This window comes from Morchella sextelata (genome assembly GCF_020137385.1).
Source record: "Morchella sextelata strain SCLS chromosome Unknown scls_22, whole genome shotgun sequence".
In the NCBI taxonomy this organism is placed as follows: Eukaryota; Fungi; Ascomycota; class Pezizomycetes; order Pezizales; family Morchellaceae; genus Morchella; species Morchella sextelata.
Window position 1 is genome coordinate 1,459,365 of NW_025408637.1, and position 11,944 is coordinate 1,471,308.

At 48.7% G+C, this 11,944-nt stretch overlaps 2 protein-coding genes across 2 annotated transcripts; one reads left to right on the forward strand and one right to left on the reverse strand.

The window, feature by feature from the left end:
• Window positions 1-1,159: 1,159 nt before the first annotated feature.
• H6S33_007254 (uncharacterized protein) lies at window positions 1,160-1,468 on the reverse strand (the record flags this gene model as incomplete). The annotated part of the gene is made up of 1 exon (XM_044838615.1): window positions 1,160-1,468. The coding sequence occupies one exon, from the start codon at window positions 1,466-1,468 to the stop codon at window positions 1,160-1,162; it is 309 nt and encodes a 102-aa protein (XP_044689418.1).
• Window positions 1,469-10,263: 8,795 nt separating this feature from the next.
• H6S33_007255 (uncharacterized protein) lies at window positions 10,264-10,850 on the forward strand (the record flags this gene model as incomplete). Its single annotated transcript, XM_044838616.1, has 1 exon — window positions 10,264-10,850. A coding segment is annotated over one exon (587 nt), but the record flags the coding sequence as incomplete, so codon positions are not given.
• Between the last annotated feature and the right edge of the window lie 1,094 nt (window positions 10,851-11,944).

An 11,944-nucleotide genomic window follows, 5' to 3' on the forward strand; every position in this document is an offset into this window, starting at 1 on the left:
GTAGTTTTTATTGGTTCCCTTTTGACTTTTGTTGAATTACGGGAGACTGGTAGAAGTAAATGTGGTGGTACCCGTTCTCCACAACAACGGAAAACTTTGTCGGTCATCTGCGGATGGATAGTCTTTTCTCTTTCTGAACAATATTCAACTGGCGACATCGTAGAATGATTGATGAGATTAAAATTGATATAAAATCAGAAGATATTTCATTTGGTATTGAAAATAATTACGGGATACAAGGTGGGGTTTGTCGGTTATGTTCGGCTTCTGAAAAATATCCCTGTGAATACAAAACACAATAGAATTTCAAAGAATTTCATATTTATATATATATAAGATGTATTTTTACCATTTCTAATGTATTTCATTGTTCCGAAACTGCCAATTCTGATTGCCATCAATTTCATATAATTTTCATTAAAACACACACCGTCATCATCTATCACTCGAAATGTCAACTTTTCGTCAATCACCAGTTGCGGCTGCACTATCAGCAAATCAAGATTTGATCCAACGTCTTTATGTTGAACAAGATCAAACAATTAATCAAGTATTGTCATTCTTGACTGACATGGGTATTAAATGCTCCCGCAGGTCCCTTATGACCAAGCTGGGAGAATGGAATTTTAAAAAACACACCCGTAGCCAGGAAACATCTTCTATGTGGGTTGAGATTGCCTATCTATTTTGGATTAAGTGTCTGAGCGATAAAAAAATCCTACGGGTATGTATTGCAATCTCAACAGTTTAAAATAAGATCTTTTAAATACTGATTTAAAACCAGATTTTAAAAATTCATGGTTATCAAATAGAATTCAAGAGATTATGTATCATACGGAAATCTATGGGGATATATAGAAGGTTAACACAAGCTGAGATAAATGATGATGCCGATCAAAAATTGCAAGAAATAATTGAGCAAGAATTGGAAAGGGGGAATATTACTTTATGTTACGAACTGTGCTGTTATATCAAACGTATGAGTTATTAGGAAGTCTAGAAGGTTCCGTGGGATTAATAATCGGTTGTCATCTCCTTGCTATAAAGAGTCGCTTGTGTCTCCTGTTGTCTTTCTTTCCCTTTCTTTACGCAACATCTTGTATTCTACTTTGAGTTATTACTTTGGGGGTGCGCCTCGCTTCAATACATTACTTTACTCTCAGGCCACGTTACATCTGCTGTCCCTCCTGCCCAGTGCCTCCGCTGTTATGATCTTCGCCGCCTCCCTACCCCTCGCCGCGTCCTTCTCGGTTAACTGGCCGACCGCCGTTATCTCCGTCCTCGTACGGACCTTTGCCTGTGTCCTCGTGCAGACCCTCGTCGCTACCCTCTCCTCTGTCCTTGCCCCGACCGCCACCCCGGCCTTCGGGTATACCCCTGTCCCATCCTTCGCCCTCACGCGAGGCCATCCCCTTCCCTCTGGGAACCTAACCATGTCCCTCGACCCCTCAGCTTCTACCTCGCCCATGGTTCTTTACACTTTAGCCGGCCGGAGATCAGTCTGGATGCACCTACGGAATATGGGTGTTTTGGCCTCACAGGAAGACTTTACCAGCTTGATATTCTTTTATCAAACTAAACTAAACTGATTTTGAAAGTTATCGGATAGGACAAGCTTTGAAGATTGTTGATCCAATCGGGGTGGAAAACAGACTAAAGGGGGTCAATAGACACCATGCGCATTTCATATGTCCTGGACCTAATTGGTGTTGGTCTATTGATGGGCATCTCAAACTGCAAATGTTTGGCATTGAAATCTATGCTGCTATAGATGCATATTCCCGTTATGTAACCTGGTTCTACTGTAGAGTTTCTGGCAAGATGGGGGTCAGTGTATTAAGTCAGTTCTTGGAGATTATGCAGACACAGAATTGTTTGCCATTGCATATCAGAGCAGACAGAGGGACGGAAACAATGTTACTGGCAGAATCTTTCTGGGAGTTACACAGAGATCATAACCAGATATTCCATTCCCAGAAGTATTTTGGTATGGAACATCAACAAGAAATGTCCGTATAGAAAGTTGGTGGGGACAGCTGTAACGGCAGCCATGTGGTTTGGCTATGTGAGTTGTCTGGGTACAAGGGAGAATGATTATGCAGTGTGGTTGGGTTTAGCGAAGTGGGTTTCTATTATGTTCTTTTTGTTTCTGTTACGCGAGGGTATGAGTCAGCATTGAGATAGGGTATGGATATATAAAGGGGGCGTTGTCTTGTGATTTCTTGTTTCTCTTTCTTTTCCTTTCTTCTTTATGCAACCTCTGCATTCTACCCGCTCGCCTCTGGCTCGCGGTAGGATTTCTTCCCCCCGAGATGGAGTTATACTGATTCTCGAATTGCTTCGGTCCCTGAACTTCCCTCGCTCGACACCCCCCATTCTTTGCTCGTTCGGTGCCCTCACGGGTCGCGTCCACCGTTCACCCCTCGCCAAAACGACGGCCACCGCCAGACGGTCGTTCCCCCTCCTTACTTTCACTCATCGCACGAGTGATCCCACACGTTGGGTACGCACACTGTCAGTAATCTCCAGTCAGCGAGAACCTACTGCCAAAGCGCTCGACAGCCCGCGAAGTTAGCGACCTCTCGGTCGCGAAACTATCGTCAAATTTTTTACCCGAGGTCCCGTGACCTTACCCCTCTTTATCGGCCTTAACCAGGCCACCCACTTTTACCCGAGGCGGCCCGCTCCCCTCACCCAAACCCAACCGGTCTCCGAGACCACCCTTAACACAATACGGTCGGCACTTTCGATTGCGACCCCCATACATACTGAGCCTTCGGCTCAACCCTTTTTGCATGTCCCCTCCAGAGGACACTACTTCAAACACGACTCGGGCACAGTCTTTAGCCGTTGCTCCAGGGACCGACGACCCCACCCACTCCTTACTTGACCTACCGGTCACCACTCTTTACTTCCTCGCTGTTTGACAAGCAGATGCTCGAGGACCAATACTCAACCCACCCCCCCTCGCTTTCACCCCTGACGCTGTTGCGGTTGGTTTTTCCTGCCTTCGTGCGCGTGGTTTCCCAGTCCTGTTAAGGTTCGTCCACAGATATGACACCGGGAACGTTGGTAATGATATCGTTTCGATTGAACACTACGTATAGGATTGTGCTCGCTAATGTAGTTGACGGAGAAGTTTGGGGTTTTTATTCTTACTACGGGGAGGTTTCTTTGTTGTCGCTTAGATTCTGCTTACCTGTACCACTTGTTATTCGCGCCCTCTTCGTGCGCTGTTTTGTTTTATTATGTACGCAGTTCTTGTAGCTGCGGTAGTTAGTTTTGTACTTCGTTTTTGCTTTCGGGTTAGTCGGTGGAGGTTGTAGTCGGGTAGTTAGGTGTGCGATAAGCTTCGGCTTCTATGCAATATAAGATTCTCTCTCTCTCTCTGTATTCTACTTGCTCGCTAAGGCTCGCAAAAACTCCCTAACAATAAACCTCGCTTCAAAAACACTTTATTTTATTCCCCTCGGTTTACCCTGGTATACCATACCAGGTTGAGCCACTTCGTCCCCGATCGTACGGTCGCGTTTTGTTGTTCCAAGCGAAAGATATACCACGAAAACTGGCTTCTAGCGAAGAATTCTCCAGCCTTGACCTCCCAAAGGGAAGGAAAAGAAACCTCTCCGAAACATCACTCTACGCCGCCAGAAGAACTGGACACTCAATTATGTCGCAACAAGCCTCGCTCCAGTCCTTTTTCACCCAGTCTTCCCAGCAAGGGTCAGCCCCTCCGCACAGGAACACTCCGGTTCCCGATCCAACCCCATCCGGAGCCCAGGAACAAGAATTCTCCTCGACCTTTGCAACACAATCCGACTACAATGACCCATACCAACCGAGAATTGACTACCTCTACCCAAGCGTCGTTCCCCAGGACACTCACACCCAGACGGACCTGAACTACATTACCTGGGCCATTAGACATGCCACCAGCCGAATCTGCCCACCCACCGACAGGATGGAAATCCTCGAAGAGCAAACGATCACACTCCGGAGAACAGTGGACACACTGAGGCACCAAATCGAGGCGCAAACAAATATGATCACCAACATGCACTCGGCGATCCATCTTCTCCTCAACAAACAACCACAACCGCAGCAACCGCAGCAACCACAACAAAACAAACAACAGCAACAGCAGCAACAACAGCGAAAACCACAACAACCGCAGGGACAGAGAATGCCCCCTCCAGCGGTCCCCCAAACAGTTCCCCAAGCAGCGCCTCAGGCAGCTCCTCAGGCCCCCCCACCCGCACCCCCCCAACAAGCCCCTCCCCGTGGATGGAAAGCAGGCACCTGGGCCGCCGTGGCCTCGGCACCCGGCCCTGCTCAAGGAAATTTCCAAGTTGTAGAGAGAAGAAAGAAGTCCGCAAAGCCAAAAGCGGACCCTCTCTTCAAGCCAGAATATACCAAAATCAACAAAGAAATCATTGTTGAAACCACTGCCCCATCCGACGCCAATCCCTCCGAGATCAGGACCTTAGTTAATGCAAGAATTCAGGACGAATCCTGCCACTTTATTTCAGCAAGGAGAACACCCAAGGACAACTTTATCCTGGAAACAAAGTTTGTAACCCCAGCGACAAAGGCAATGGAGTATGCCAAAGAAATTGAGGAGGCTCTCCTCACCCTACAAGTACCAGTCGCCACCATCCGGGCAAACTCCAAATGGTCAAAGTTCCTTATTCACGGAATCCCCACAACGGTCGGAGAAGGCGTCGAGGCCGGACAACTGGTAGCATCCGAAATTAGAAGCAATTATGGAGATAACTTCCAACTTGCCCAGGTTCCCCGCTGGATCTCCAGAGCAGAGACTCGAATGGAGAAAACCCACTCATCAATGGTCATCGCGCTCCCAGGACAAGTCACAATGGAAACACTAGGAGTTAAGTTCCTATCCCTTTTTAACCGAAGCTGCCACATCGAGGCCTTCCTCCCAACCTTCCCAGACACCCAATGCGCGAAGTGCCTCGAATACGGTCACCGCCAGGAGAAATGCAAAAACAGTGGGAGATGCGGTCATTGTGCCGGAGATCATCTCACCAGCTTCCACCCATGCAATCAATGCCAGGGAGGATACAGATGCACCCACACCCCAATTAGATGTCTGAACTGTAAAGGAATCCATAAGGCCTCCGACCCAGCATGCCCCGAAAGAGTCAAACGCCGATTCCTCAAAGGAAAGGAAAACGCTCCACCCGCTCAAGACCCACCGGCCGCACCCATCCAGGAGCCGCTTCCGGTAGTTCAAGTACCAGCCACCGCCCCAGTCGGAGCAACACCCGTTCCCGAAGACGACCAACACATGACAAATAATGCTTAGGCCTCGAACCACCGCGCTCGCACACCAACTCAATTGTGCACGGAGCGAACTTATCACCAAGGCGGCGGTAGAAGAAGCGGAAACAGACTCTAGTATTTATTTTCTATTACTACAAGAACCATGGACCTCAGCAGAGGGATACCCACCAGAATCAAATCTCTTTTATATTTTTACGGCCAGCAACACCAATACAAAATGTGCAACATACGTCCGCAAACATGTCAATCTTAAACCAAAACACCACTACACACACGATAATTTCATAGTATCGATTACGGTAGAAATCCAAACCAAAAAAACCCAAATCCTAAACATATACTCCCCAGGCCGAAGTGGCCCCTTCGCCCAAATAGCAAGTACAATCCAAACCCTTGATAACTGTCTAGTAATGGGAGACTTCAACTGCCACCATCAGATGTGGTACGGAGTAAATTCACATGAGTACAGAAACAACATTCGAGCAGACCGGGTCAACGGCGCACGGTTAAAACGATGGATAACCCGACAGAAACTGACCCTCCTGAACGAACCAGGCGTCTTTACGCACTTCCCCAGAGACAGAGGGAAAAGGCCCACAACCATCGACCTTGCATTTGTAAAAGGCCCAACACTCGACCACAACCTACGATGGAGTACTGAACCCTACGGAGCGGGCTCAGACCACGGGAGAACCTCCGTCCACTTACACCTGGAAAAACCACCTTTTGTTCCAAGACGAATGTGGCGACAAACAGACTGGAAGCTATTGGAGAACCACATGTCAAACATCTCCATCCCTGCAGAGGCATGGGAAACCAAGGAACACACGGAACAAACTGTCGATTTCTTCCTAGAACTGGTTAGGTCAACAGTCAGCATGGTAACACCACTCTCGAAGGAGGGGGTAAGAGCCAACTCCTGGTGGTCAGATGAGATGAAACAGATGAAGGCAAGGGTAAACGCAGCAGAAAGGAAGGCGAGAAATACAAGGAAATTCAATCACGTGGAGGAACACCGGAAGGCTTGCAGAGAATGGACAGTCATGATCCGGAAAGCAAAAGCGGACCAGCGGGAAAAGACGATGAACGAGGCGAAAGGTAGTGAAGTATGGAGAATCCTAAGCGCAGGAAAGAGACGAGACACAATCATACCAACCATACAAGGTGAAGAAACGTTTGCGGGGAAGTGTCAAGCTCTAAGAGCCCAACTTTTCCCCTCGAAATGGACGTCCCCCGACCATCCCCCCTTGAACATTAGACCCCCCTCTTTTAACCTTAGCAACACCTTCGACATAGTCACCCCCGAAGAACTTAACAAAGCAATCGACTCCTGCCCAGCGCACTCGGCGACCGGCCCGGATGGCATCCCTTATACCTTTATTAAAGCTATAGTCAAAGCAAACACAAATCTAATCCAAGACATGTTCTCCGCTATGCTCCGGCACGGTGTACATCCAGCGGAATGGAAAATAGCTAAGTGTATCCCGATCCCGAAACCCGGTAAAGCAAACTATCATGAAGCAAAAGCCTACCGGCCCATTTCCCTTCTACAATGTTTCAGCAAAATCCTGGAGAAGATAGTGGCCCAGAGACTCTGCACCGCTGGAGAAATCCTAGGCACACTCTCAGCAAACCAATTCGGAGGAAGACTAACCATCTCGGTAATCGATGCCCTTCTGAGAACCTTGACACCAATACAACAAAACCTACTACTAAAAAACAGCACCGGAATCGCCCGGCGAGATAGACCAGCGATCCTAACCAACGATATCCAAGGAGCATTCAATTGTGTCGATCACCTACTCCTCGCGGAAATCATGCACCAACAAAAATTCCCCACCTATCTGACAGAATGGTGCAAGGAATTCAACACCGGCAGAAAACTACAGTTCCAATTCAACCATGAGCTAGAGGAACCACAGCCCTATGATTCCGGAGTGCCGCAAGGTAGCCCCATTTCTCCGGTACTATTCGTGACATATGCCGGAGTAATTCTGGACCCAACTAGCAGCCCAAAAGAGATGGACACAACTTACATCGATGACGATGCGCTGGTGCAAATATCCAAAACACCAGGCTTTACAATCAAGAGAATGGAGGAACGAATGAGAGAAAGACTAATTAAAGCTGAGCCACTCCAAATCAAATACGACCCGGATAAATCCGATCTGATCTTCTTCCGGCCCACCACATCATCCACACAACAACCACGACTTCCAGTCAAAGTTAACAACATCGATATATACCCCAAGGAGAGGCTGAAATACGTAGGAGTCTGGATAGATCCAACCCTCTCCTTCCGGCCCCATATCGAAGCAGCAATCGCAAAAGGCCTAAAAGCCCTCCACCAAATCCGAAACACCGCCCGCCTGCCAGGGATAATAGTCAAGACAGTTCATCACCTAATAACACAGGGCTTCCTTCCAAGCCTGCTCTACGGATCTGAGGCCTGGTGGACTGGCGCAGACCAAATCATTAGATCACTAGAACCACTATACAACGAAGCTGCCCGGATCATCACGGGCCTACCTCGATGGACCAAGAGAGCTAAACTCCTCCGAGAAGCAGGACTACCCCCCCTAGAATACCTCCTAACATATCGCTCAAGAAAGTACGGAACCAGAATACTCTGCACCGAGGCAACCCACCCCAACAATGAATCCCTAATTGAGCTCCTCCCATACAGAGAAGCAAACATCAAAGGGACAGGTCTACACCGAATCGCTTCCCTCCTACTCCCATATCAAACCCCCGGAAATGCGAGGGACAAGTGGAACCAAAACAAACTACTACGCGACCACCTGTTGGAAGAATGGAATACACAACCAATACCGGACTACCATCACCGGGGGGAGTTCCGCCCCCCTTCCAAGATTGCGAAACTCACCCTAACGGAGGCGAAAAAGGTTTTTCGAATCAGGTGCCAAACTACCCGAATCGATAAACACGCGGTATATACAGACCCCGAACCATGCCAGTGTGGTATGGAAAACTCAGCGAAACACACACTTATGGAATGCCCAGCGTGGGCTCGAATCCGTGCCCCCCTGATAGAAAAGATCCCCGGAGCGATGACCTGGGAAAACTGGATGTTTACAAACTTGAAAACGGACCTTATCTTACAATTTGCAAAAAACTCTCAACTCTCGAAGTGGTACGAGTCGGCGGAAGCGGAGGTGGACCTAGAAGAGGGGATGGAAGGAAATGATTAGGGACGGGATTAGGAAAGGGCGGTTTCCTTTTACCTTTTTAACTTTGGTTTTACTTTGTTTTGATGGATCTAGCGCCCGAGTTCGCTGAGATATGTTATTTCTCCTTGTCTTTGGGTTGTTTCTGGTTGAGTGTCGTTCTGGAATTTCCTTATTCTAAATGTTGATGTTCGTTCGTGTTCGCTTTTGTTCTTGTTTGTTTGTTCGCGTTTGTTGTTTTCTTTCCTTTCGTTCTTTTGTTTGGTTCGTGTTTTAGGCGGTCGGGTCGGCGTGCGATAAGTCTTGTACTTCAAAGCAATATAAGTTTCTTCTTCTTCTTCTTCTGTATTCTACTCGCTCGCCTCTGGCTCGCGATAGGATTTCTTCCCCCCGAGATGGAGTTATACTGATTCTCGAATTGCTTCGGTCCCTGAACTTCCCTCGCTCGACACCCCCCATTCTTTGCTCGTTCGGTGCCCTCACGGGATGCGTCCACCGTTCACCCCTCGCCAAACCAGCGGCTACTCTCGAAAGCCGCCTTCGCCCCTCCTTACTTTCACTCATCGCACGAGTGATCCCACACGTCGGGTACGCACACTGTCAGTAATCTCCAGTCAGCGAGAACCTACTGCCAAAGCGCTCGACAGCCCGCGAAGTTAGCGACCTCTCGGTCGCGAAACAATCGTCAAATTTTTTACCCGAGGTCCCGTGACCTTACCCCTCTTTATCGGCCTTAACCAGGCAACCCTTTTTTACCCGAGGCGGCCCGCTCCCCTCACCCCAACCCAACCGGTCTCCGAGACCACCCTCAACACAACACGGTCGGCACTTTCGATTGCGACCCCCATACATACTGAGCCTTCGGCTCAACCCTTTTTGCATGTCCCCTCCAGAGGACACCACTTCAAACACGACTCAGGCACAGTCTTTAGCCGTTGCTCCAGGGACCGACGACCCCACCCACTCCTTACTTGACCAACCGGTCACCACTCCTCAATTCCTCGCTGCCTGACAACCAGAAGCCCGAGGACCCACACTCGACCCACCCCCCCTCGCTTTCACACCTGACGCTGTTGCGGTTGGCCTCTCCTGCCTTCGTGCGCGTGGTTTCCCAGTCCTGTTAAGGTTCGTCCACAGATATGACACCGGGAACGTTGGTAATGATATCGTTTCGATTGAACACTACGTTTAGGATTGTGCTCGCTAATGCAGTTGACGGAGAAGTTTGGGGTTCTTACTTTTACTACGGGGAGGTTTCTTTGTTGTCGCTTAGATTCTGCTTACCTGTACCACTTGTTATCCGCGCCCTCTTCGTGCGCTGTTTTTGTTTTATTATGTACGCAGTTCTTGTAGCTGCGGTAGTTAGTTTTTGTACTTCGTTTTTGCTTTCGGGTTAGTCGGTGGAGGTTGTAGTCGGGTAGTTAGGTGTGCGATAAGCTTCGGCTTCTATGCAATATAAGATTCTCTCTCTCTCTCTCTCTGTACTTTACAGTTACGAATACTATTTGGTTCGCGCTACGTCATAGGGTTTACCCGGTATACTAGACCAGGTACAACCATCTATAGTCCATAGTCCACAGTCCCCGTTCTTGCCTTAGGTGTACCCTTCGGCCCCATAGTCCATAGTCCACGAACATTCTACGTCCACGTCTTCGCCTCGGTTGTATTCCTTGGCTTCATAGTTCCTAAGTCCATAGTCCCCGTTACACTTAGGTTGCATCTTCTACAGCCAACCGATACAACACCACCTTGCTTAGCTCTGGTCGCGACTATGTCCGACACCACTCAGGATACGCTGTTGCAGCGTCTTTCAGAATTTCTGACCACCTATGGTCCCCTCCCAGCCGATATAGACTTCGGCGAAGAACTTACGGAAGCTCATGGTCTTATTGCTGAGTGTTTGGAGGCTCTCACTAAGCCTGTTGACACCCCCGCGCCACTAGAACCCGTTATCGACACGGTTCAGGAAGAGGTCATTGCAGGCCTCACCACAGAACTAGAAGCAGCCAACGAAAAGGCTGCCGATTTTTGGCAAACCTTGTGCGATAACCAGGAAGATTCTACCGAGATCATACGAGGTCGCGACGAGGTTATCGTTGCTTTAAAGATTGAGCTGGAGGAATCAAATGCTGAAGAAGAAGAGCTTCGGTTCCGTCTGGCACTACACCAGGAAAGTCTCGCCATTGCCGACGAGGACCTCGCCGATGCTGAAGATGAGATTCTTCACATCACTTCTGTTGCAAAAGCCTGGGAAATTCAAGCCAATGCCATTATTGCTGATCTTCGCTCCCGCATCTCCGTCTCTGCCGCTAGAGTTAAAACTCAATCTCGCCATGTCTCCGCCAAGCCACGCTACCTGTCTCCGCCAAGCCACGCTACCTGACCCCTCGTTCCCAAGATCCCCGCACTATCAGCAATTGGCGAGAAAAACCAATTGAACATGTGTCCCAAAAGCCGGCGTTAAAAGGTCAGCCCCTTTGGTAGAAAATGGCAAACCAAAGGGGCTAGCCCCGCCACCTGTTCCTGTTGTCCCTGTTGTCTCCGCTGCTGCCGTTTCCGAGGATAAGATGTCCGAAGACTCTCTTGTCGTCACCTGCTCTATTTCTCAGAATTCTGACTCTTTTATACCCACCTATGCCCTTATTGATACCGGAGCCTCTGGATACGCTTTTATTGACGAATCTTTTGTACGCCACAATAATCTTACAATGACCCGCCTTAAAGTACCTCGTCAGGTAGATGTTATGGATGGGAGGCCTATCGAATCAGGAAAGATCACCCATATTGTCAATGTGTAGTTAGGGTTAGTTAGGGTTAGTTAGGGTTAGTTAGGGTTAGTTAGGGTGGAATGGAACGTAAACTATCGAGAAGAGAATCGTCAAGGAGGCAGACAGGAAGGTAGACAGGCTATCGCTTCAGGTTTCGCTTTGATGATGAGCTCTTCAGTGCCAGTAGCGAGGGCGGTATATATAATAGGGACCGCCAGACATCGAGTGAGAGCGCGTGACCCTAGGGTTACCTAGGGTTAGGTTGCGGGCCAAAGTCCCGCCGCGTCTTATCGCCGATTCGGCGTAACGTTAGGCCGTTAACGCCGAAACACGTCATGCTGACATATCTCCCTATCCCCGTAAACCCCGATAACTCCTAACACCGCCCAAACTCCGAGGAGTTAGGGTTAGTTAGGGTTAGTTAGGGTTAGTTAGGGTTAGTTAGGGTTAGGGTTAGTTAGGGTTAGTTAGGGTTAGTTAGGGTTAGTTAGGGTTAGGGTTAGTTAGGGTTAGTTAGGGTTAGTTAGGGTTAGGTTAGGGTTAGTTAGGGTTAGTTAGGGTTAGTAGGTTAGGTTAGGGTTAGGGTTAGGGTTAGTTAGGGTTAGTTAGGGTTAGTTAGGGTTAGTTAGGGTTAGTTAGGGTTAGTTAGGGTTAGTTAGGGTTAGTTAGGGTTAGTTAGGGTTA